We start from the raw sequence: 25,496 nt of genomic DNA on the forward strand, positions 1-25,496 counted from the left end.
TGGCTAAACTTTTACCCCGCCCTCTACATCACCCAATCGATGGCGGAGGTTGGGGAGTCCGCTATTGGTCCGACTAGAGAACTTGGCCGGAAGTACCTGCCTTGGGGGGGCTTCAGTAGCAGCCGAGATGGCGGCAGCCGCAGCGGCCCGAGGGGTCGGGGCAAAACTGGGGCTGCGTGAGATTCGCATCCACTTATGTCAGCGCTCGCCCGGCAGCCAGGGCGTCAGGTGAGGCGTGGCGTGGTGAGGCAAGCAGGCGGGCGGGCTTCGGGACGCCGGGGTCACGACCTCGACCTCCCAGTGTTTGGGCAGGACCGTGCCCACAGCACGCGCGGCGCTCTCCCGGCCCCACAGGGACTTCATCGAGAAACGCTACGTGGAGCTGAAGAAGGCAAACCCCGACCTGCCCATCCTAATCCGTGAATGCTCCGACGTGCAGCCCAAACTGTGGGCCCGTTACGGTGAGCGCGGGCTGCCGGGGGTTTGGGGGTAAAAAAAGAGAAGGGGCCACCCAGAGTGAGGCAGAAACCTGCGAAGAGACAGGAACTCGGACTCTGGCCTTGCTGTTGACCTTGTTGCCAGTGAGGGAATTGAGATTCGCAGGGTTCCTATGATGCTCTATAGCCTAGACAACACCCACTTGGACGTGGTCGAAGCCTGCGCGGGGACCAGGAGCTGTCATTTCTGTGGTTCAGAGCCGACTTCAGATAGGAGACGCTCAGCGGCGTAGGGCCTTCCCAACTGCGTGTGGCCGGTGCCGCTCCAAGTGGTGTGAGCGTCTCCGTAACGTTGGACGCGTAATGCCATCCCTGTGCTGAGTGGCTTCTACCTAACCTAAGGCTCACTTTATTTCGTTAATCACGAGGGGATTTTTTTTCTTATTGTAGAGATTGGAAACCGAATAAGAACTGTCTAGAGCACAGCTAAAGCTCTGCAGCTAGGATAGAACGTGGTAGATGCATTACCTTTGTTCCTTTTTCCAGGAATGCACTAGGTCTCCATGACTGGCCCCTTGTTAGGTTGTTGTGATTTGGGTTGAAATGGATGTATTACCACCTTAAAAAGGCATTCCCTGTCCATGTTGTATTGCTCTAGCCCCTTATCGTATTACCCCATTCTAGTTTATTGCAATCTGGAAATTTCTTAGCATGTTGCCTAATACATAGTAGATATGCAGTATTCATGTGAACTGAATCGTGGGATTTTAATCATAGCCTGTAACTCCACCCCACCCTAGGGATGTTGTGTGCTGGGGGAGAGGCAGATTTGTTCTTACTGTAGTGTGCCATGCACTAATAATTGGAGTAAGGGGGAAAGTTCACATTCCAAAAGCCAGTAGAGAGATAGTCTTCAGTATATTGTGCTAGTGAAGAATGGGTTCCCCAGCCAAGGCTGGGCCTACACAGTACACTGCTCATGGAAGTTAAAAATAAACATCTACATGTCCCCTTTAAAGCCTCCCTGGAACACTTGCAGTCTCATCGTGGCTGCCCAGAATCAGCCAAGATTGTATTTGAAACTGAGCTTCCTGAGTTTGGAACCTACTGGATTAATTCCAGTCATACGCAGTCTCCCTTGGTCATGTTCCTTTACCACTCTTCCCATCCTAACAAGATCGTAAGATAGACTTTTATGATTGTGCACAGTTGACTCTTCAAGCCACTTCTCTGTCTCCCCTACACAGCATTTGGCCAAGAGAAGAATGTCTCTTTGAACAACTTCAGTGCTGATCAGGTAACCAGAGCCCTGGAGAATGTGCTAAGTGGCAAGGCCTGAAACTGCCAGAGGAGGAAGAGCCCCAAAACTTGGGCTCTGCTGGACTGACTACAGTATGGAAAACCGTGTTCTGTATAAAGTTGTGCTGTGAAATGCTCAGAGTGTTCTTGTCCTCACTCGACCCTCTAGCCCATTTTGTGCAACCAAGGCAAAACAGTTTAATATAAAAATAAAACTTTATTATTTCTCACCAAAAGCCATCAGCTGCTGAGGCAAATAAAGGTGGGGGAAATCCAGGGCCCCAAAATAAACAAGCCACACTGAGCTCCCTCTGGTCCTCCTGAATGCACACTGCTGGGTCAAAGAGGAGCTGAATCCAGTCATCTTTGCTTAGCTTCAGTGTGGGAACAGAGAGCATAAAACCTTGTTATCAACTGAAACACCCCAAGGCTCCAATTCTCTCGTCAGAGAATAAGGGCACCAAAGCTGGTGGGGTTGGGGAGGCGCAGGTGGCGCTGAGAAGCCAGGTCACCTGTGAAGAGCTGTCTGCTGGAGAGCGTGGACTCGAGCGCGAAGCTGGGCCTCCTCCTGACGCCTTCCCAGGGCCTGCAGTCCTGACTGCTGCAGAAAGGCTTCCGCGGCCTGTGGGCAGGGGAGAAAAGGATCCAGTGCTTGGGTCTCTGGGCCCTAATACTGGATTCCCACAGCTCCGGGGATTAGCCCACTTCCCGGAGGAGGGTACACCCCAAAGGTGGTTTAAAGGTTCTGCCATGGAGGCCACACAGACTAGCCAAGCCCAGAGAAACAACTACAGTTAGGACAGGAAAGGAAAGCGACCGTGGTAAGCCCTGAAGCTTCAGAGCACAGCAACTGAGGACCATGGCCAAGAGCCTACTACCTTTGGCTGATACAGGAACAGCAGGTGCAGCAATTCCAAACTCTGACCTACTACTTCAGTGTCAGAGAAGGCCAGTATGTTCACAAGAGAGTGGAGCAGGGGCCCTGGCCACAGTCGCTGGCAGTAAGCAGGACCCTTCTCTGCAACGTTGCATAGGACTGTGAGCACCTGCAGGTAGACATGAATGGTCCCCACAAAGATGAAAGCCAGAAGTGTCAATGCCAGCTAAAACATACCAGGGTGCTTCAGAAGGTTTGTGGGAACTGGAACTAAGTTAATGTGGGGCACTGGTGATGTAGCACAGTGGGTTAAGCCACTATTTGTGATGGCTGCCTCCTATGAGGGTGCCAGTTCGAGTTCCAGCTGCTCCATTTCCAGTCCAGCTTCCTGCTAATATGCCTGGGATAGCAGCAGAAGATGGCCCAAGTTCTTGGGCCCCTGCACCCACGTGGGAGATCCAGATGAAGCTCCTGGCTCCTGACTTCAGCCTGGTCCAGCCCTGGCCATTGCAGCTGCTTGGCAAGTAAACCAGCAGATAGATCTGTAACTGCTTTTCCAATAAACAAATCTAGGCCGGCGACGTGGCTCAATAGGCTAATCCTCCGCCTTGCGGCGCCAGCACACTGCGTTCTAGTCCCAGTTGGGGCACCAGATTCTGTCCTGGTTTCCCCTCTTCCAGGCCAGCTCTCTGCTATGGCCCAGGAGTGCAGTGGAGGATGGCCCAAGTGCTTGGGCCCTGCACCCCATGGGAGACCAGGAGAAGCTCCTGGCTCCTGGCTTCGGATCAGCGTGGTGCACCGGCAGCAGCGCGGCGGCCATTGGAGGGTGAACCAACGGCAAAAAGGAAGACCTTTCTCTCTGTCTCTCTCTCTCACTGTCCACTCTGCCTGTCCAAAAAAATAATTGAAAAAAATAAAAATAAATCAAAAAAATTAATTTTAGTGCAAAAACACTTTGAAATCTATGCACATAAATAATTTTCAAAAACTTCATAGAAAATCTACATGGATTTCAAGTACTTGCCCCAAAATAAACAAAGATTAATTTATTTTAAAGTCAGAGGTCTTCCATCCACTGGTTCACTCCACAATTGATCACAACACCCAAGACTGAGCCAGGCCAAAGTCAGGAGCCAGAAGCTTTTGAGGAGTGGGTGGCAAGGGCCCTAGTACTAGGGCCATCTTCAACTGCTTTTCCCAGGCTGTTATCAAGGAGCTGCATGGTAAGTAAAGCGGCCATAACATGAGTGCCACCCTACGGAATGCTGGCATCACAGGTAGTGACTTTATCCACTACATCACAATGCTCACCCCTTATCAATTTTCCCTTATCAATTTTTTTTTCTTAATCTTTATTTGAAAGGCAGAAAGAGAGCTCCCAACTGCTAGCTTACTCCCCAAATAACTACATGGCAGTTGCTGGGCCAGGCTGAAGCCAGGAACTGGGAACCTGAACCACTTCTCCCATGTAGGTGTCAGGAATCCAGCTACTTGAACCATCACCTGGTGCCTCCCAGGGTATGCATTAGCAGGAAGGTGAAATTGGGAACTGAGCTGGGACTTAATCCAGGCACTCCACTATGGGACATGCACATCTCACTGGCACGTTAACCACTAGCCCAAACGCCCACCCCAGCCTTATAATGCCGCTTTCCACAAACTCACCAGAGTACCTTTGTATGCAGTGCTGACCATATATATGCCCAGGCTCCATGCTAAGCTGTTATGTGTGCATGTTCTGTTAACCCCATCATATCTGCTTTCTGAGATAGGATTATTCTGTTATAAATGAGGTGGCTGAAGCGTCTGGTGGCTAGTTGACCTGCCCAAGGATAGTAACTAGTCATGCACAGCTTAGAGACTTGCTCGCATCGGTTTGAACTTAAAGCCACACCACACCACCTGCTAGCTCTGCTAAGGGTATATGTAGGGGCTCAGGACTGCTCTGCATCTTGGACTCCATACATACCAGTACGCTCACCACATTAGATACTGGCAACAGCTGCAAGAGCGGCTCAATCAGATCCAGGGAGAGCAAGGAGGTACAGAAACTAGGACTGTGCGCTGGAAGGGAAAAATGTCGGTGTGAAGCCCCTGAAACTGGGACCTGAACCACTGCCTCCCCTAATCGGCCCCACCTCAGCATAGGTCGTGAGCGAGTAGCCCCTGTATGTCAAGGCCCAGGCCTGGGCAGGTTCTGGTGTGTACCAGTGAGATTGTTGAGGAGCCAGAGGCCCTCGGGAAGCAGGCTGGGCTGTTTCTGGAAGAAGAACTGCAGAAGGACAAACAAGGCCACCACAACACGCTCATCTCTGAGCTGCATGTGCTCGGCCACAGCCTCCGCTGCCGGCTCCGTCAGCAGGTTGCTTAGACACCGCAGCACAGGACACGCCAGCTGCAAAGACAGTAAGTGTTGAGGGAGGAAGGGCGAAGTACAAAGCAACATCTTCCCAGACTCCGACCTGTCCTTTTCACCTACCAGCTCCAGTCCCGCATTCTCAGGTCTCTGGACAGCCCCAGCCAACTCCAGCAGCAGCAGCCCCAGAGTAGAGAGAGCCCCCTGAGCGATAAGCAGGGCGTTGTTGACCTGGCTAGGGAAGAAGCAGTCACCATCCAGTCAGCTCCACCTTTAATCTGGGGAACAGCCTATGGCTGTGGATCTTGTGGGCAAGAGAGTACCACAGGGAGATGAAAACAGACTACAGCAATTTCTGAAACTGAAGTGCAAAGACCAAGGTGTCACAGAAGGGAGCCCTGGGAAAGGCTCGAGCATTCTCCCAGCTGCCCTGTGTTACCTGCATATGAGGTAGTGAAGGCACCAGGAAAACTCCACGGCGACCCCAAGGTTCAGCTTTGGACCAGGTTGCAACAACTGCAGCATGTGCTGGGGGAGAGTGGAGCCCAGGACAGAGCTGCCAGCAGAAGCAGAGCTATGAGTAGGACCCACAAAGATGCCAAACCCTAACAGCAAGTGGGAAGGTTTCCATACCCAAAGCCCATGCTAGCCAGACACAAGGGCCTGAAATAGGCAGCAACTCTGGGAGTCAGACTACATCAGACAGGGACTACATACATCCAGGGACTACTGGGTGGGCCTCTCCAGGCCACACATCTGGAGACATAACTTTACTTACGGAATGATCCTCTCTGGAGCTTCTTTAGCCTGCAGAAGCTGCGACAAGGCGTATCCAAGGGCTTCCAGCACAGCCACATGTGGGGACTGGAAGCAGACAGAGTAGGGATCTGACTCTGGAAGCTGGATCATAAGGTCTCCCGAAACTCGCAGCCCCATGGCAAAGGGAGAGGCTGGAACTACCTAACCAAAGCAAGCGGCAAGTGGAGAGGAGAGGAGTAAAAGTCGTCAAGGGAGAAAGGCACTCACCTGGATGCAGGTGGCCAAGGCCGGAACAATGCCCTGTGGCAGGAGTTGCCTTCTCACAGCCTCACTTTCCACGATCAGATTACCCAGCGTATATAGACACAGCTCCTGAGGGTAGAACAGAGAGGGTGCAGCAGCCCTCTCTTTGAGGCTTACGAGAAGGTGAGGAGACAGCAGCTGGATGCCCAGCTATGGGTATCAGGAGGAACAGGTTTTCTGCTGCACCCCAGCCCCCACCACATGCCAACTCAAACTGGATCCAAAAGCCTAAAATGTGTAAATCTAAGCCAAGAACAAAGTAGGAGGGGACAGGGCTTACTATGAAGTCTGAGCTGTGACCGGAGAGGTAGGTGAGGAGGTAGGAAGTGGCCGGCAGGCAGGCCTCGGCCACCGCGGACTGCTCCGAGTGAGAGAGCTCGTGCAGGCACCGAGCCGCCTCAAGCTGCAACAGGGCCCGGCTGCCGGTCAGCAGCCCGACTAGGGTCCGCATGCTGCCCTCCAGCCTGTGTGGGTGAGCACCAGAGCCCTGCTCAGCCTGGGGTCCATCCCTGCCACCCTTCCTGTCCCCTCAGAGCCCCAGCCATCCACTCACACCGCCCACACGGACCGAATGAAGATTTGCTGTGTCTCAAGGTGCTGCAAGCCTCGACGAAGGCTGACCAGAGCCTTCTCTCTCGCCTTCTCCTCTGTCCCCCGCTGGGCTAGCCACAGGAACTGCTGCACCTGGAGGGCAGGGCAGGGAGAGAATTCAAGCCCTGGCTCGCTCTCTGCCGCGCGTCCTCCAGTACCACACCATCCCGGAAGCTGTCCTTGACACTAACACAGCTGCTAAGTACCCATTTACCGAGCGAGCAGTCAGGGAGATGATCAGAACTGGGATCCAATACCAGCCCTGCCATTTACTCCACCAGGGACGTGAACCTCAGTTTTCTCACCTGAAAAGCAGGAATAACATCTACCCTGCATTCTTAGTGGGTTACTTCAAAGAAAACATTTGTACCTCTCAACCTGGCAAAACCTATGCCTCAGCCGATCCCAACGTGTGGTGCTGCTGTTTTTTTTTTTTTTTTTTTTTTTTGACAGGCAGAGTGGATAGTGAGAGAGAGACAGAGAGAAAGGTCTTCCTTTGCCGTTGGTTCACCCTCCAATGGCCGCTGCGGCCGGCGCATCTCGCTGATCCAAAGACAGGAGCCAGGTGCTTCTCCTGGTCTCCCATGGGGTGCAGGGCCCAAGCACTTGGGCCATCCTCCACTGCACTCCCGGGCCATAGCAGAGAGCTGGCCTGGAAGAGGGGCAGCCGGGATAGAATCTGGCGCCCCAACTGGGACTAGAACCCGGGGTGCCGGCGCCGCAAGGCGGAGGATTTGCCTAATGAGCCACGGCCGGCCTTTGCTGCTGGTTTGTAAACTACACATGCAAATGCAGGCAACACACACAAGGCATGCCTAGTGCTCACTGAATGAACAGACCCTTTCGTTTACTCAGTCAGTAAGCACTAACTATCTGCCATATTCCAGATATTGTGCAGGTACCTGGGTTTTCAACGATGACAAATAAGGAGTTTAGATGTGGCAAGTGCAAAGGCCCTGAGGCAGGAAAGCGATTGGTTTACTGAAAGGGGCTGGGATGAGTGAACTGATAAGGCTGGGGGTGGGCAGAGGTTAAAACAAGCTGGGCTTTGCGGGGCACACCCAGGAATCTGGTCTCTATTTTTTTTTTCTTTTTGACAGGCAGAGAGGACAGTGAGAGACAGAGAGAAAGGTCTTCCTTTGCCGTTGGTTCACCCTCCAATGGGTCGTGGCCGGCACACCGCGCTGATCCGAAGGCAGGAGCCAGGAGCTTCTCCTGGTCTCCCATGGGGTGCAGGGCCTAAGCACTTGGGCCATCCTCCACTCCACTCCCGGGCCATAGCAGAGAGCTGGCCTGGAAGAGGGGCAACCGGGACAGAATCCGGCGCCCCAACCAGGACTAGAACCCGGAGTGCCGGCGCCGCTAGGCGGAGGATTAGCCTGTTGAGCCACGGCGCCGGCTCTATTTGTTTTTAAAAGATGTATGGGGGGTGGCAGCCATCCATGTGAGGTGACCTTTCGGGAGGCTGCTGTGGTATCCACAGAGAGCCGTGGCAGCTGCGACCGCGGGCCACCTCAAGACTTGAGACTTCTAATGGCTAGGACCGGAATTGATCCGAGCCCGAGGGACAAGGCGTCAGGATGATAAGTCACAGGCTCGGTCCTAACCCACTGGACGGATGGAGGCGTCAGGCGGCTCGCGTTCTGGGCTGGGGCAGACCTCGGGCACCGGCGGGAGTCTGGCGTCAGGGGGCGCGGACAGCACCGCGCGCCCGCCCGCAGCCTCACCTCGGCTTCCCCGAGGACGGCGGCCGCACAGCCCTCTCCGGCTTCTTCTGGGACGGCGTCTCTCAGCAGCCTCTTGCTGATCAGCTGCTGCTCCCTCCGCGCCTTCCGCAGCTCTGGCGGCAAAGGAACGGGCTGAGCGTGGGAGGGACGCCCAGGCCCCGGAGCCCGCGGCTCTGAGCCGGGAGTCTCCTCACCCTATCCGACCGCCACATCCCCCGTGCTCCCTCGCCCGCCCGCACCTGCCTCCCGCTCCCGCCGGCGAGAACGTAATTCCTCCACCCCGCAGACCACCGGCCTGAGGCGGCCCTGCCGCCGCCTCCACATGGCGAAGCTGCGGGATATTTGCAGGGAACGCCGAGGCTGGGACTCCGCCTGGCGGCTTAGGAAATGGCAGGAACTGCGCAGCCGCAGAGCCGAGCGGGGAGGAGGGGGGAGCACGCGGGGATGGGGCGGGGCGGGGGCGACGTGGGGGCGGGGCGACGTGGGGGCGGGGCTAGGGCCGGAGTCTGAGAGATCCTCCCCGAGCCCGCACGGAAGCTGGAGTCTAAATCTCCAGCCCTCGGCTTCCGATTTCTCTCCTTACCGGTTCTGGGAATGAAAGTAACTCATCCGCGAACCCGGCCGCCGCAGGCAGGCATTGTCGCCGTCCACTCAGCAAACACAACTTCCCCACCCCCAACACGCGCCTCGGGACGAGCCGCGATGCCATCTCGCGAATAACGCGGCGACCGCCAGCGCGCGCGGCGTTAGCGGCTGACGCGCGCTGCTTCCTTGAATGTCTACCCCCATTTTGCGAGTGAGAAAAATATCATTATTTACGTGCAGCTTGCTAAGTTGTGGACGAGGGTCAGCGAGCAGACCCGGTACCGAGGCTGGAGTTACATCCGCCGCTGATGTGGTGCGGTCGCGCCCCTACAAAGCTCTGGGAAAGGGAAAGCTCCCCAAGCGGCCTGTCACCGAGAAGGCTAGGTTCTTTCTGCCTGGCAATACTGTCAACCCTGCGAAAACCAGTCCCAGGCATGTCCTGTCTTCTGCAGTGCTGGCTGCCTCTGTCCAGAAGCCGCGTTGAGTTTCTCTCTGCAAAAGTCCTATTGTCTGCGGACTACATTTCTGGATCCATGTTTGCCTCCTCCACCACCTGGAGCACGTCAGGTGCTGTCTTAGTCACGTGTGCTTCCCAGACCTTCACCCCAACCCTGACTTCATATGTATTTGTTGAATTGAGGTGTGAATCCGGGGTCTTTGCAGAACCAGCATCTCCCCTAGTGGCTTGGACCTGGCAGCCCAGAGTGCCTCTCCCAAGTGATACGCTTTGGCGAGGAGCCGCCGTGACCTCAGTCCACTGAATGTGGAGGCTCTGAGAAGAACACTCAAGGCTCCCTTAACAGATGCAGCTTTACTCACAGACAAGTGCTACTGATATCTCCGTTTTACAAGGAGGAAGCCCAGAAACTTGCCCAAGCCTCGCAGTATCAGTGGCAGAGCTGGAATTCCACATCTGCCTGCTGACTTCTGGGCCATGGTCATATCTTGGTCCTCCAGGGTGCCACAGTAACCTGGGCTGGCCTCAGGGCATAGCTCAGGATGCCAGGACATGCCCCACAGGACACACGGGGGGCAGTGCGTTCTGAGGCCTGCTTGTTTGGCTTAGAACCAGATGTGCAGCTCCTCCTCAATTAAAGGGGAAATGGAATTTAAGAGTTCCGTGTAGCTCTTTCCCCAGAAGTCTAGGGGCATAGACTTGGGAAGACTTGTTCATGGGAAGCACCAACACCCCTCCCCCACACAGCTGCTCTTTTTCTTGGTGAAATGAGAGATGTACTAATTCATCCTCATTCAGTGTGGGTCCAACCCTTCCTATTTAGGACACAGGAAATGTACTGGCAGATGCAGGAGAAAGCAAGATGTGCGTTGGAAGTTGTTTGATCCTTGTCGAACCCACCAACCATTTACCCCAAAAGCAGAGGTAAGGAATGCCTCTACGACAAAGGTGTCCCAAACCATTCTGAGAGGGGGCTGGTTGGGATTCTAAAGAAACAAGCGCTAAGCAGCAGGGTGACGAGTCCAAAGCATTTGTTAGGTGAACTTGAAGAGTGAGCTTCAGGAGCCACTGTTGTGGCGCAGTGAGTTAAGTCACCACTTGCAATGTTGGCATCCCATATTGGAGTGCCAGTTTGAATTATGGCTATTCTGCTTCCGATACCGCTCCCTGCTAGTGCACTGGGAAAGAAGTGGATGAGCTTGGGCCCCAGCTGCCTGTGTGAGAGATCAGGGTGAAATTCCTGCCTCCTGGCTTTAGCCTGGCCCAGATCTGGCTGTAACAGTCATTTCGAGAGTGAACAAACAGAAGGAAGATCTCTCTCTCTCTCTCTGTCATGCTGCCTTTCAAATAAACAAATCTTTAAAATGTGCTTCAGTATCCTCAAAACAAACTTGTAGAGAAAGTTAGGAAGACATTCTACCTATGTACATCTGCAACAAGGAGGGTCGGAACGTGGAGTTTCTATGAGGGTTTAAGGAATTTGGCTCAGAGCAGGGGTTAGTTTTCTTCTGTATTTTGAGGAACAAGCTAAACAGCTTTTATCAATGCCCAGGAATGTTCTAGGCCCCAGGTTGGATTCAAGCCTGCAGGAAAAAATAAAGCAGCTGGCCCAGTCCCAGAGTCATCAAAGCATTTCATGTTTCTCAATCAGGAAAAGAAAACCTTGCTTCATAATTTCAGGACAGGAAACGGATACTTTAAGTGATCCAGTGATTTGGCCAATGTGCCTGTTAAACACCTCTACTTTTCAGAAAGTTACTTACTGAAACCAAGGAACGCATAAGCAAAAACAGGAAGGGGAGTTGGTTTTCAGACTCACTGCCTTCTCTTGAACCAGTTCTACCCTTTGGAGTTCACGGAGTGTTTCACAAAACATCCAGTTACCAGCTGAGCAGATTCAGCAGCTTACATTTGGGTGGCGGAAGGTTAATAGTAACCAAGGCAGGAAAAAGTTGAAGGAAATGAATCGGGCTGAGTCGCCGGGACACAGGCAGGAGGGGGGCAGAGTCCCGGCCTACCACACTCGGGACCGCCCTCTGCCCACACGCACCAGGCGAGCTGGGGCACCTGCGTCATCAGAGCACTGATGGAGCCCCCACCTCCTCTCCCTGCAACATCCTTCATGGCACTATTTCCCAGAAGGGAAGTGGGGGGTGGGCAGGGAAGCAACCAGGGTTCACAGAAGAGGGAACAGGGTGACATCTCCGGATTACGTAAACTCTCAGAGGCTGCCAGCAGTTGGGACAGTTCGGTGTGCGGAGCCTGGAAGCCAGAGAGCGCAACTGTACCGAGCACGCCAAAGCCCTTCCCAGAGACTTGGGCCGCAGAGGTCCTGAGGATCCATCAATCATGGTGAGTGGGCAGTTTCGGGGCCCAGCAAGATCCCCTGGAGACCCCAGAGACCGGCTGGGGCCTCCCTGACCTCTGCTGTCTCTCCCAGGAGCGCGTGCCCTGCTTGTTGCTACTGCTCCTGCCTCTGCTGCGCGCCTCTGCGGCCACGCCAGAACCCTGCGAGCTAGACGACGACGACATCCGCTGTGTCTGCAACTTCTCGGATCCGCAGCCCGACTGGTCCAGCGCCTTACAATGCATGCCTGCCGTCCAGGTGGAGATGTGGGGCGGTGGGCACAGCCTGGAGCAGTTCCTGCAGCACGCCGACCTCGACGCCGACCAGCGGCGCTATGCTGACGTAGTCAAGGCTCTGCGCGTGCGGCGGCTCACCGTGGGAGCCGTCCAGGTTCCTGCTCCGCTGCTGCTGGGCGTCCTACGCGTGCTCGGGTACTCCCGCCTCAAGGAGCTGGCGCTCGAGGACCTAGAGGTAACTGGCACGGCGCCGCCGCCGCCGCCCCTGGAAGCCACCGGACCTGCGCTTTCCACCTTGAGCCTCCGGAACGTGTCGTGGCCGACAGGGGGCGCCTGGCTCTCCGAACTGCAGCGGTGGCTCAAGCCCGGCCTCCAGGTACTGACCATTGCCCAAGCACACACGCTTGCCTTTTCCTGCGAACAGGTCCGCACCTTCTCCGCCCTCACCACCCTAGACCTATCTGAAAATCCTGGGCTGGGCGAGCGCGGGCTGGTCGCTGCTCTCTGTCCCCACAAGTTCCCAGCCCTCCAGGACCTAGCGCTACGGAACGCGGGAATGAAGACACTCCGGGGCATGTGCGCTGCGCTGGCTGAGGCTGGTGTGCAGCCCCATCACCTAGACCTCAGCCACAACTCGCTGCGCGCTGACACTCCAGGGTGCATCTGGCCCAGCGCGCTAAACTCCCTCAATCTGTCATTTGCTGGACTGGAGCAGGTGCCTAAGGGACTGCCTGCCAAGCTCAATGTGCTGGATCTCAGCTGCAACAAGCTGAATAGGGCCCCGCTGCCGGGCGAGCTCCCCGAGGTGGTTAACCTATCACTGGACGGAAATCCGTTCCTGGTCCCTGGAGCCTCCAAACTCCAAGAGGACCTGACGAACTTCGGTGTGTTCCCAGCATGTCCGCCTTCGCCCCTGGCTTTGGGGATGTCTGGAACCTTGGCGCTGCTCCAAGGAGCACGGGGCTTTGTCTAAGGACCAGCAAAGAATGACTGGGTTCCGATTGCCCTGGTTTCAGAGGAGCCTGGTTAGCACCTTCAGACTTCTGGACTAACCCACCCCGCTTCCCACTTTATTAAAATCTTAAAAAATGGATCCGTGTCATTCACTCAACAGAACTTTACTGGTGTTTATGTGCTGGACATAGTACCAATCGGAGGAATTAAGCATACTTACACTTTCTTCATCCTAACTCCCTAGAAACCCGACCAGCCTTCCAAAAGGAGTGCAGGTGCAGAGGATTGGGGCATGTACTCTGGCTAGGGCTGGGCTGCATGGGAGAAATACCCAGCTGTGTGGTCAGAGCTTTCCCAGAGGCTTACTAGCACCTGAGAAAATAAAGTTTGAATGGTAAACCTATCTTGGAAGATACACAATGTTTCTTCTATGTACTGCTCAGGAGCTAGCAGTTCCCTTTCAAAGGCAATAAAACCCATAACCAATTGTTTTCTTTCCCTCTCTCACCCCTTAACCCCCTCTGCCTCTCCCTCTCCTCGCCACACCCCCACCCCAGGGAAGGGGGGGGCCTCCTGTTCTACACAAGCTCTGAGTTTCTTAATCACAGGTGTCCTCTCCAGAAGTGCAAATCCCCTCTGCACCCACAGGTGCAGACTCACGGTGTTATTGCTCCCACATAATGGGAAATTTGGTACAGGAAACAGATGTGAGATGCAGTTATCTCTGAACCCAGATCTTCCATTCCTTTTCAACATTTTTGTTTATTTTCATTTTATTTGAAAGGCATCTGCTTGTTTACCCCCCAACTGCTGGCAACAGCTGGGGCCAACCCAGATGGAAGTCAGGAGCCCAGAACTCAACACAAGTCTCTCACATGGGTGGCAGGAACCTAGCACTTGTCCACATCCCACGTCAGAGTGCTGTTTAAGTCCCAGCTGGCTACCCAGGTTCCTGCTAATGCAGAAGCCTGGAGCTCTTCCATTCTCTTTAACGTTAGGGTTAGGATATGGGTTCAAAGAAGGCTCACAGCATACTGGGCAAGGCAGAAAACATTTTTATTGCAGAAAGAATAGCAAGGTGGGGTCTGAAATAGGATTTCAGCCCACATAGACAGTGGGCAGGGGGTCTGAAGTAAGACATCAGCCCTCCCAAGGAAACAGATGGAGGGAACTTTTAAGCTACTGTCACCATAGACTGTGATAGATGATGGGGAACAGGACATGCAGGAAAACTTATCAGTAACTGCTGACCAGAGCTATTCATTTATAATTCATCGTTCAGGTGGTTTGGAATGTCCCAGGTGGGGAGCTTGTAAAAGTGATTGCTGAGGCTGGCGCCGGGGCTTAATAGGCTAATCCTCCACCTTGCGGCACCGGCACACCGGGTTCTAGTCCCGGTTGGGGTGCCGGATTCTATCCCGGTTGCCCCTCTTCCAGGCCAGCTCTCTGCTATGGCCCGGGAAGGCAGTGGAGGATGGCCCAAGTCCTTGGGCCCTGCATCCGCATGGGAGACCAGGAGAAGCACCTGGCTCCTGGCTTCGGATCAGTGAGATGTGCCGGCCGCAGTGGCCATTGGAGGGTGAACCAACGGCAAAAAGGAAGGCCTTTCTATCTGTCTCTCTCTCTCAATATCCACTCTGCCTGTCAAATTAAAAAAAAAAAGTGATTGCTGACACAGTGAATTTTACCAGATTTGGGGTTAACTATTTGTGCCCCACCACCTGACAGATCCTGACTTAGTACATATGTGGATAACCCTTTCAGGCTTGACTTTGACTTGCAAATAGGACAACATCTCAGACAACTTCTGCTTAAGCAAGATGTGCCCCCTGCACCACATTAACACAGAGACCCAGGATATCAAGCATTGAGAATGCTGTTCCTTCTGAATTCCTTCTTCATTACAATGAGGGGGCAAATACAGCAGAAAGCTACACACTTGCCTCACACGGGACCAGAGAGAGGGGTGAGAGAATGCCCAGAGCTCCTGCCTGCCTCTGACCTGCATCCATAGCCCAACAGGTAGGAATGGGGAATGGGGAGTGGGTGGGGTGGAAATTAACATTGATGGGAGAGTTAAAGAGGCCACCAGAATGAGACTCAAAGAATAGTGGAAGATCACAGAATTAGCTGGACACACCCCACTGGAGTGTCCCCAACAGACCTTCAGCCAGCCTGTTGAGAGATTTCTGGTAACAGAAAATCAGTCAGCTCAGGGCGCCTCACCTTTGAATTGTTCTGATCATACTTTTTTTTTTTTTTTTTTTTTTTTTTTTGACAGGCAGAGTGGACAGTGAGAGAGAGAGACAGAGAGAAAGGTCTTCCTTTTGCCGTTGGTTCACCCTCCAATGGCCGCCGCGGTAGCGCGCTGCGGCCGGCGCACCGCGCTGTTCCGATGGCAGGAGCCAGGTGCTTCTCCTGGTCTCCCATGGGGTGCAGGACCCAAGGACTTGGGCCATCCTCCACTGCACTCCCTAGCCACAGCAGAGAGCTGGCCTGGAAGAGGGGCAACCGGGACAGGATCGGTGCCCCGACCGGGACTAGAACCCGGTGTGCCGGCGCCGCAAGGCGGAGGATTAGCCTAGTGAGCCGCGGCGCCGGCCTTTTTTTTTTTTTTTAATTTTTATTATTATTATTTTTGACAGGCAGAGTGGACAGTAGAGGGAGACAGAGAGAAAGGTCTTCCTTTTGCCGTTGGTTCACCCTCCAATGGCCGCTGTGGTAGGCGCGCTGCGGCCGGCGCACTGCGCTGTTCCGATGGCAGGAGCCAGGTGCTTCTCCTGGTCTCCCATGGGGTGCAGGGCCCAAGCACTTGGGCCATCCTCCACTGCACTCCCTGGCCACAGCAGAGAGCTGGCCTGGAAGAGGGGCAACCGGGACAGGATCGGTGCCCCGACCGGGACTAGAACCCGATGTGCCGGCGCCGCAAGGCGGAGGATTAGCCTACTGAGCCGTGGCGCCGGCTTGTTCTGATCATACTTTATCAGTTACAGGATTTCGGCTCCACCAGGGGCCCTGTGTTAGAGCCTGGTATACTGAGACAGAAACACATATGTCCTCAGGAACTCTCAATCTAGTAACATACGAAGACACACGAAAAATAGTCGTGATTCACTGAAACGAAGGAATCAACTCTATAAGGGGAGGTAGTTGTATGAAGAACTTTTGCAGAAGATGAAACTTAAAAAAAAAAAAACTATTTATTTATTTGAAAGGCAGAGTCACAGAGGCAGAGGCAGAGAGATCTTCCATCCACTGGTTCACTCCCCAAATGGCCGCAATGGTCAGAGTTGGGCTGATCTGAAGCCAGGAACCTGGAGCTTCTTCCAGGTCTCCCACGTGGGTTCAGGGGCCCAAGGACTTAGGACATCTTCTACTGCTTTCCCAAGCCATAACAGAGAGTTGGATCGGAAGTGGAGCAGCCAGGACTCCAACCAGTACCCATTTGGGATGCCAGCACTGCAGGCAGTGGCTTTACCTGTGACACCACAGCGCTGGCCCCAGAAGATGAAATTTTTAATCTGGGTCTTGAGCCATGAATAGCACCTTGTTTGCCTAGCAAAGACATCCCAGAAAAAAACATGCAGCACATTCAAAGGCTTGGAAGCCTGATAGTAGACGGCCAGACCTGGGAATTTGACCTGGTTAGGTGGTGCTGGAGATCACAGTGCTGGGAGCTAGAAACACTGATGCATTCAATGCTTACTGTGTGTCAGGCACTAAGCTAAACCTTGGGAATGTAGCAGGAATGAAGCAGGAATTCTGTTCATATGGAATTCAGGTTCTAACTGGATGATGTATGTTATGGACTGAATGTTTATGTCCACCCAATATTCATATGTTGAGGTCCCAACCAACAGCACAGCAGTATGTGGAGACAGAGCCTCTGAGGAAGTGATTTATGTTAAAAGAAGTCATGAAGGTAGGGCCCTGGGGTGGGTGTTTGGCCTGGAAGTTAAGATGCATCCCGGCCGGCGCCGTGGCTTAACAGGCTAATCCTCCGCCTTGCGGCACCGGCACACCGGGTTCTAGTCCCGGTTGGGGCGCTGGATTCTATCCCGGTTGCCCCTCTTCCAGGCCAGCTCTCTGCTATGGCCCGGGAAGGCAGTGGAGGATGGCCCAAGTCCTTGGGCCCTGCACCCGCATGGGAGACCGGGAGAAGCGCCTGGCTCCTGACTTTGGATCAGCACGATGCGTTGGCCGCAGCGGCCATTGGAGGGTGAACCAACGGCAAAAAGGAAGGCCTTTCTCTCTGTCTCTCTCTCTCACTATCCACTCTGCCTGTCAAAAAAAAAAAAAAAATGCATCCCACAGGGGGCCAGCACTGTGGTGCAGTGGGCTAAGCCTCTGCCTGCAGCACCAGCATCCCATATGAGTGGCAGTTCTAGTCCTGGTTGCTCCTCTTCCAATCCATCTCTCTGCTATGGCCTGGGAAAGCAGTAGAAGATGGCCTAAGTGCTTGGACCCATGCACCCAAGTGGGAGACTGGAAGAGGCTTCAGGCTCCTGGCTTCAGATCTGCTCATCTCTGGCAATTGCGGCCATTTGGGACTGAAGCAGCTGATGGAAGACTTCTCTCTTTCTCTGTCTCTCCCTCTCTCTGTAACTCTACCTCTCAAATACATAAATAAAATTTTTTGGCTCTCTCGTCTCTCTCCTCATTCCCCTCTTTCCCCCTCTCCTTATCCCTCCTGAACTCTTTTTTCTTCACCCTCTCTCTATCTCTACTGATCTCTCTCCCTCTCTCAATCCCCCTCTGTCTGTCTCTCTTTTTAAAGATTTATTTATTTATTTGAAAGTAAGAGTTACACAGAGAGAGAAAGAGAGGCAGAGAAGCAGAGAGAGAGAGAGAGAGAGGTCTTCCATATGCTGGTTCACTCCCCAAGTGGCTGCAACGGCTGAAGCCGTGCCGATCTGAAGCCAGGAGCCAGGAGCTTCCTCCAGGTCTTCCCACACGGGTGCAGGGGCCCAAGGACTTGGGCCATCTTATACTGCTTTCCCAGGCCATAGCAGAAAACTTTGAAGTAGAGCAGCCAGGACTCAAACTGGTGCCCATATGGGATGCCGGCACTGAAGGCGGTGGTTTTAGCTACTATGTATGCCACAGCACCGGCCCCATCCCCTCTGTCTCTCTTCTTTGCCCTTTCCCTCCAACCTGTCAGATTTCCCCCACCAATGAAAGTATAAATAAAAAATTTAAAAAAATAAAATCCTTGAAAAAAACCAGAGACCTGTTTTAATAAAATAAAAAATGAATCCCACATTGGAGTACCTGGGTTCAATTTCCAGTTCTGGCTCTTGACTCCAACTTCCTGGCAGTGCAGACCCAGGGAGGCTGTGGTATTGGTTCAAATGAGTGGGTTTCTGCCACCTACATGGGACACCTGGATGGTGTTCCTGGTTTTTTAATTTATTTGAAAGTCAGAGTTATACAGAGAAAGGAAGAAAGAGAGATAAATCTTCCGTTTGTTGGCTCACTCCCCAAATGGGTGCAACAGCTAGGGCTGTGCCAGGCAAAAGCCAGCAGTCAGGAGCCTCTCCCAGATCTCCCATTGTGGGTTCAGGGACCCAAGCACTTGGGCCATCTTCCACTGCTTTCCAAGCACATTAGCAGGGAGCTGGATCAGAAGTGGAGCGGCTGGGACTCCAACTGATGTAAATATTGGATGTTGGTGTCCCAGGCAGTGGCTTTACCTGCTATGCCACAACGCCAGCCCCCAGGCTCCTGGTTCTGATCCTAGCATTGACTGTTGTGGGCATTTGAGGAGTGAATCAGTCAGTGGGAACTCATTGTCTCTCAAAGAAAAAAAAAGGAGGTGGGGAGGTAAGGCCCTGATCCAATAGAATTAGTATTCTGATAGGAAATCGGAGAACTCACACATGCTCTCTCTCTCTCCCCCTCTACACACACACACACACACACACGAAGGCCACGTGAGGACTCAGTGAGAAGGGGATCATGTATAAGTCCAGAAGAGGAACCAGAACCCAACCACACTGGCACCTTGGTCTCAGACTTCTAGCTTCCAGAACTGTGAGAAAATAAACTATTGTTTAAGTCACACAGCCTGAGCTGAGAGTAGTGGTAACACACCTGATTGTGCCGTGAAGACAAATGAAACAGAGAAAGGGAGCAGATATTGTTATATAGGATTATCATGGAATGCCTCTCTGATAAGGAATATTTAAACAGAGACGTGGGAGTTGGGAAAGAGAGGTTGGGGGTGTATGGAGCATAGCACTTCAGGCAGAAGTAACAGCAAATTCAAAAATCTTGACGTCTTTGGGATGTGACAGTAAATACTGAGGAGGACGGTGAGGCTGTAACAGAGCAACCAAAGGTGGGGCAGGGGGAGAAGAAGGAGAGGGGATAAGGCCAGAGAGGTAGCAGAGCCAGGTCACACAGGGCCTCAGAAATGGGTGCTACTCAGACCATGGCCAAGGACAAGTGCCAATCCGCATATTTTACTACTGTCCTTTGAGGAAACAGATACCAAAATCAAGGATTATTTAGGGAATCTTGAAAAAGAACAAAGCTGGTGTACTCAAACTTTCAGATTTCAAAACTTACTATAAAATTACATAATCCAAATGGTGTGATGCTCCAGCAAACACATATATACCAACGGAATCGAACAGAGATCCCAACCTAGAGATAGGATTCATCCAGCCAAGTTCAGTGTGGGGCTTCAGAGTTCCCCAAGTGCAGCCCAAAGATGGAGCAAATTTTGCTGATAAAGCAAGGCTGAGTAATGTACCCTACAGAAGGAAGGAAGTGAGGCAAGGAGAGGCAGATGGACTAGGAAGCAAGGGCTCTATTTCCACGTGGCCTTTGTGGTCAGATGTCTGGTGCAGTGTGATAGATTTTATGCTGAAAATGTGGTCACAGGACTTCCTTTTCTGAGCCCAAATCAGTTTCCTTGTAGCTTCCTCTTCTTCTTTTTTTTTTTTTCCTTCTTTTGGTGGTAGTGTTTTCATCTGAAACCAAACACACGCTAGTTCTTTCCTTCCACACCAAGTCAAGAGTTGGGCTCTCAAAAAAAATTTTTTTTTACTCTCTTCCATCCCATTTTCTCTTCCCAAACACAACCTCATGCCACTCTTTCTAATGCTGAGAACTCCCTTATTGTCCACATCAGAGAGAGATCTTTATGGGCCATTTAAATCATGAGCAATGGAAGAAATATGAACATTGACTTGAATCCTTGTGCATAATTCTTAAATTGGTAGTTTTTAAAGGTAAGATGTTGTATATGATAAATATTGTGGTTAAGTTAAAGAAGAGTGCCTGGCAAAGACATCACAGGGGCCAGCACTGTAACACATTGAGCTAAGCCATCACTTTGTGACACTGGCATCCCATATCAATGTTCTAGTTTGAATCCCTGTTTTTCTACTTCTGATCCAGTTCCCTGCTCATGCACCTGGGAAAGAAGCAGATGATGATCCAAGTACTCTTGTGACCCACATGGGAGACTTGAATGAATTCCTGGTTTTGGCTTGCCCAGCCGTGGTTGTTGCAGCCATTTGGGGAGTGAACCAGCTAAGGGAAGATCTCTGTCTACTCTTTCTGTGTCACTCTGTCTTTCAAATCAATAAATAAGTAAATCTTGGCCGGCGCCGCTGTAACTCAATAGGCTGATCCTCCGCCTGCGGTGCTGACACACCGGGTTCTAGTCCTGGTCGGGGCGCCGGATTCTGTCCCGGTTGCCCCTCTTCCAGTCCAGCTCTCTGCTATGGCCCGGGAGTGCAGTGGAGGATGGCCCAAGTGCTTGGGCCCTGCACCCCATGGGAGACCAGGAAAAGCACCTGGCTCCTGGCTTCGGATCAGTGCAATGCGCTGGCCGCGGCGGCTATTAGGGGGTGAACCAACAGAAAAGGCAGACCTTTCTCTCTGTCTCTCTCTCTCACTGTCCACTCTGCCTGTCAAAAAAAATTAAAAAAAAAAAATTAAATCTTTTTTTTAAAGACATCACAAAGAAAGAAAACTACAGAACAGTATCTCTTGTAAATGTGGATACAAAAATCCTCAACAAAATACTGGCAAACCAAATCCTATGGAATCACTAAAATATATTAGAATTAGTCAGCACATCTGGCAAAATTGTGAGAAATAGGATCAATATACTAGAATCCATTGTATGAAAATATACTTGCAAGGCCACCTCTGTGGCCTTGAAGGTTAAGCTTCTGCCTGCAGTGCCGTAATTCCATATAGGTGCTGAGTCGAGTACTGGGTGCTCCACTTCTAATCCAGGTCCCTACTAATATACCTGGGAAAGCAGCAGAAGATGGCCCAAGTGCTTGGGCCCCTGTGCCGATGTGGGAGACCTGGAAGAAGCTCCTGGCTCCTGGCTCCTGGCTTCGGCCTGGTCCAGCCCTGGCCATTGCAGCCATTTGGGGAATAAACTAGCAGATGGAAGATATCTCTCTTCTTTCTCTCTCTCTCTCTCACTTTCTCTCTCTCTGTATCTCTGCCTTTCAAATAACATAAATAAATCTTAAAAAAAAAAAAAAAGTACCAGGAGGGTTGCATTTAAATTAAAAAAAAAAAAGGAAATATACTTGCAATAAACATTGTAAAAATTAAAAAATCATCTATAATAGGAGCAAAATAATGAAATATTTTAAAAATAAATATTCATTTATGTATTTGAAAGGCAGAGACAGACAGAAAGAAATCAATCTCCCATCTGCTGGTTCACTGCCCTAATGGGCTCAAAAGCTGGGGTTGGACCAGAACAAAGCCAAGAGTCCAGAGCTCCGTATGAGTCTCCTACATGGGTAGCAGGGGCCCAAGCATTTGAACTATCCTCTGCTGCCTTCCCCAGCACATTAGCAGGAAACTGGATCATAAGCAGAGCAGCTGAGACTCCAACTAGTACTCATATGGGATGCCTGTGTTGTGGGCAGCAGCTAAGCTTGACATACCACAATGCTGGCCCCAGAATGAAATACTTTTAAAGACAACAGAAGGTGAACAAAACTAATATTCTTGGGGCCAGCGTTGTGATGAAGCAGATTAAGCCACTGCTTGTGTCACGGGCATCCCACGCTGGAGTGCTAGTTTCAGTCCCAACTGCCGCTTGCAACTCAGCTCCCTGATAATGTGCCTGGAAAAGCAATAGATGATGGTTCAACTCTATGGGTCCCTGCCACCCACGTGGGAGACTCTGGGAGACTTCACATGGGAACATCATATTGGAGTTCTCAGTTCCTGGCTCCAGCTTGGCCCAGCCTGGCTGTTGCAGCAATTTGAGAAGTGAACCAGTGGATGGAAGATCTCTCTTGGTTTCTCTCTCTCTCTCTGACAATGTGCCTTTCTTTTCTTTTTTTATTTCTTTTTTTTTTTTTTTTCTTGACAGGTAGAGTTAGACAGTGAGAGAGAGAGAGACAGAGAGAAAGGTCTTCCTTCCCATTGGTTCATCCCCCAAATGGCCGCTATGGCTGGTACACTGCGCCGATCCAAAGCCAGGAGCCAGGTGCTTCCTCTTGTTCTCCCATGTGGGTGCAGAGCCATCCTCCACTGCCTTCCCAGGCCACAGCAGAGAGCTGGACTGGAAGAGGAGCAACTGGGACAGAATCCAGCTCCCCAACCAGGACTAGAACCTGGGGTGGCGGCGCCGCAGGCGGAGGATTAGCCTATTGAGCCGCAGCGCTGGCCGACAATGTGCCTTTCAAATAAATCAGTGAATAAATCTTTAAAAAAAAAAAAGTACATTCCTAAAACTACAAAATATTGTTGAGAGGAACTGAAAAGTAAATGGAATAACATTCTGTGATCATGTATTTAATATTGTTAAGATGGTAATTCTCCCCAAATTCACCTACAATGAAATTCTTACAAGACTCTAAGTTGATTTCTTTGTATAAATTGACAACTTTATCTTAAAGTTCCTACGGAATTTCAGCAGACACAAAATACACAAAAAACTTCTTGCGAAAGAACACAGTTGGGAGATTCACACATCCTTATTTCAAAATGTGTTGTGAAACAATGGTAATTACAACAGGGTGGTACTAGCATAAGGATAAACATAGAGACCAATGGAGTAGAAGTGAGAGTTCAGAAATAAAGCTGTGTGTTTCTAGAAAACTGATTTTAACAAGAATGTTTCAATAAGAAGACTAATATTTCCAACTAAAGGCTTGGGAACACCTGGATATTCACATGCAGATGCGTGATCTTGGATCCTTACTTCAGTTCATACATAAAAATTTATTCAGGGGCAGGTATCTGGCATAGCAGTTAAGATGGCACACTGGGTGACCACACCCACCTCAGATTACCTGGATTTGAGTCCCAGCTCTCCTGATTTCAGCATCCTGCTGACACACACTTTGGGAGGCAGCAGGTGAGGCCTCAAGTAGTGGAGTTCTTGCCACTCACATGGGAGATCTAGATTGAGTTCTGGGCTCCTGGCTTCCTTTAAAAAAAGAACATTGGGGCCAATGTCACAGTGCAGCAGGTTAAGCAGCTACTTGCATGCCATATCGGAGTACAAGTTGGAGCCCTGGCTGCTCTATTTCCATGTTGGCTCCTTACTGATGCACCTGGCAAAGCAGTGAGGATGGCCCAAGTACTTGGACCTCTGCCGTTCACTTGGGAGACCCGGATGGTATTCCAGGCTCCTGGCTTCTGCCTGGCCCAATCCTACCTGTTGTGACTATTTAGGGGAGTGAAACAACAAGTAGATTTCTCTCTATCTCTCTGTCATTATGACTTTCAAATAAATAAAAATAAATAAGAACATATTAAACAGTTATCATACAACTCAGCAATTCCACTAGTATGTCCAAGAGAAATAAGAACCTATATCTACACAAAAGCTTGTATATATACAAAGCTTGTAGCAGCAATATTCAATATACACCAGAAGTGTGGGGTGGGCCTTCTGTACAGCAGTCAAGCTGCCACTTTGAATTCCACTTCCAATTCCAGCCTCCTGCTAATGCACACCCAGGGAGGCACAAATGTTGGCTCAAACCACATAGGTCTGTGCTACTCATGTGGGAGATTAAGATTGAGTTCTGGGCTCCTGGCTTCAGCCTGGCCCAGCCCTGGCTGTTGCTGGCATTTGGGGAGTAAACAGCAGATGAACAGCAGATCTCTGTCTCTTTCTCTCTGCTTGTCACCCTGCCTTTCAAATACAGTGAGAATAAATAAATAAATAATATTCTAAAATATTCATAACAGCTAAAAGTGGAGACAACCCAAATGTCCATCAGCTGAAGAATGGGTAAGCAAAATGTAAGCCTATCAATGGGTAACAAAGAATTTTTGTTCCTGGGAGGTTGTGATTGTCTCTTTGGCTCTTCAGATTTATATATCTCCCTATAATAAAAATATAATCACTAAGTGTAGCACAGTTTTTAATTCTACCAGTTATTCTAGTGAATTATCAACATAAGGAGGTACTAAGAACCTCCAAGTTTCTTTCTGCTGATCAGAAGTGAGGTTACCCTGGAAACCCCCATGCTTACAGCTAGTATCCAAAGTGAGGGCAATCTTGTGGAGGGCTGTGCCCATATTCTGTGAGGTTCCTTGCACAGTTGGTGTCAGAAATCACTGCAGAGGTAACAGGAGAAATGAAATTTGCTACAACAACTCTGGCTAACTGAGCTACAGGAATCTCCCCAACTTATCTGCAGGAGATCCAGTCCAAGGTCCCCAGTGGATGCCTAAAACCAGATAGTGGCCGGCGCCGTGGCTCAGTAGGCTAATCCTCCGCCTGCGGCGCCAGCACACCAGGTTCTAGTCCTGGTCAGGGTGCTGGATTCTGTCCCGGTTGCCCCTCTTCCAGGCCAGCTCTCTGCTATGGCCCGGGAGTGCAGTGGAGGATGGCCCAAGTGCTTGGGCCCTGCACCCGCATGGGAGACCAGGAGAAGCACCTGGCTCCTGGCTTCAGATCAGCGTGGTACGCTGGCCACAGCGCGCTGGCTGCGGCGGCCATTGGAGGGTGAACCAACGACAAAGGAAGACCTTTCTCTCTGTCTCTCTCTCTCACTGTCCACTCTGCCTGTCAAAAAAAAAAAAAAAAAGTCTCTTGGCCCTTCTCTCCTGCTCTCCTGGTTACTCTCGTCTGTTCTCATCTCTCTTCTCTCTCCTCTTTCTTCTCTCCTCAATAGCTCCTCTCCTCTCCTCTCTCTTTTTCTCTTATACTCTCCTCTCTCTTTTCCTTCTTTGCCCCTTCCCTCCAGTCTGCTGAGTTTTCCCCAATAAACCCTTTCCCTTAAAAAAAAAAAAAAAAAACCAGGTAGCAGAGCATCCAATATACACTTGACAGTCCATCTGATAAACTAGAGTAAGGGTGGATCGTATAGACACACAGTGTGGATGACAAAGCAGTGATTCATATACCAGCAAGCTGTGGTGGGATATCACAAGATTTCTTCACACTACCCCGAACAGAGCACTATTTAAAGCTTACAAAAGTGAGTGAGCACTGTGGTGTGGTGTGTTCTGTCACTGCTGTTTGGGACACTGGAATCCAGTCCCACCTCTGCTTCCCATTCAACTTCCTTCTCATACTCACCTGAGAGGCAGCAGGTAATGGGCCAAGTACTTG

At 51.4% G+C, this 25,496-nt stretch overlaps 3 protein-coding genes across 8 annotated transcripts in view; 2 read left to right on the forward strand and 1 right to left on the reverse strand.

The window, feature by feature from the left end:
* Positions 1–86: 86 nt before the first annotated feature.
* NDUFA2 (NADH:ubiquinone oxidoreductase subunit A2) lies at positions 87–1,873 on the forward strand. The gene is made up of 3 exons (XM_062189007.1): positions 87–228; positions 355–461; positions 1,685–1,873. Exons 1-3 carry the CDS (start codon positions 128–130, stop codon positions 1,774–1,776), a joined length of 300 nt encoding a protein of 99 aa, XP_062044991.1. The 5' UTR covers positions 87–127; the 3' UTR covers positions 1,777–1,873.
* Positions 1,874–1,957: 84 nt separating this feature from the next.
* TMCO6 (transmembrane and coiled-coil domains 6) overlaps positions 1,958–25,496 on the reverse strand; it is a 28,333-nt gene continuing 4,794 nt past the window's right edge. For 2 of the 6 annotated variants that reach the window (XM_062189000.1, XM_062189001.1), the window contains exons 3-13: positions 8,350–8,462; positions 6,585–6,715; positions 6,312–6,495; positions 5,996–6,100; positions 5,748–5,833; positions 5,409–5,525; positions 5,093–5,204; positions 4,822–5,008; positions 4,583–4,677; positions 2,615–2,782; positions 1,958–2,358 (exon numbers count right to left, since the gene is read on the reverse strand). In XM_062189000.1, coding sequence (XP_062044984.1) covers positions 2,245–2,358; positions 2,615–2,782; positions 4,583–4,677; positions 4,822–5,008; positions 5,093–5,204; positions 5,409–5,525; positions 5,748–5,833; positions 5,996–6,100; positions 6,312–6,495; positions 6,585–6,715; positions 8,350–8,462 — 1,412 coding nt within the window. In that variant the 3' untranslated portion in view covers positions 1,958–2,244. Of the gene's footprint in view, positions 2,359–2,614; positions 2,783–4,582; positions 4,678–4,821; positions 5,009–5,092; positions 5,205–5,408; positions 5,526–5,747; positions 5,834–5,995; positions 6,101–6,311; positions 6,496–6,584; positions 6,716–8,349; positions 8,463–8,588; positions 8,719–25,496 lie in introns of those variants that run through there. The other 4 variants (XM_062189004.1, XM_062189002.1, XM_062189003.1 and 1 more) reach the window with 4 other exon arrangements.
* On the forward strand, positions 11,397–13,067 carry CD14 (CD14 molecule). The gene is made up of 2 exons (XM_062189751.1): positions 11,397–11,743; positions 11,832–13,067. The coding sequence occupies exons 1-2, from the start codon at positions 11,741–11,743 to the stop codon at positions 12,945–12,947; spliced, it is 1,119 nt and encodes a 372-aa protein (XP_062045735.1). The 5' UTR covers positions 11,397–11,740; the 3' UTR covers positions 12,948–13,067.

The sequence above is a fragment of the Lepus europaeus genome, chromosome 4, assembly GCF_033115175.1.
Source record: "Lepus europaeus isolate LE1 chromosome 4, mLepTim1.pri, whole genome shotgun sequence".
NCBI lineage: Eukaryota > Metazoa > Chordata > Mammalia > Lagomorpha > Leporidae > Lepus > Lepus europaeus.

Excerpts from the sequence above, each read along its gene's own strand:
- NDUFA2 (XM_062189007.1), top strand. The coding sequence starts at position 128 with ATGGCGGCAGCCGCAGCGGCCCGAGGGGTCGGGGCAAAACTGGGGCTG. Across the intron at positions 229-354 it reads CCCGGCAGCCAGGGCGTCAG|GGACTTCATCGAGAAACGCT; the intron begins GTGAGGCGTGGC and ends CCGGCCCCACAG. Across the intron at positions 462-1,684 it reads CAAACTGTGGGCCCGTTACG|CATTTGGCCAAGAGAAGAAT; the intron begins GTGAGCGCGGGC and ends TCCCCTACACAG.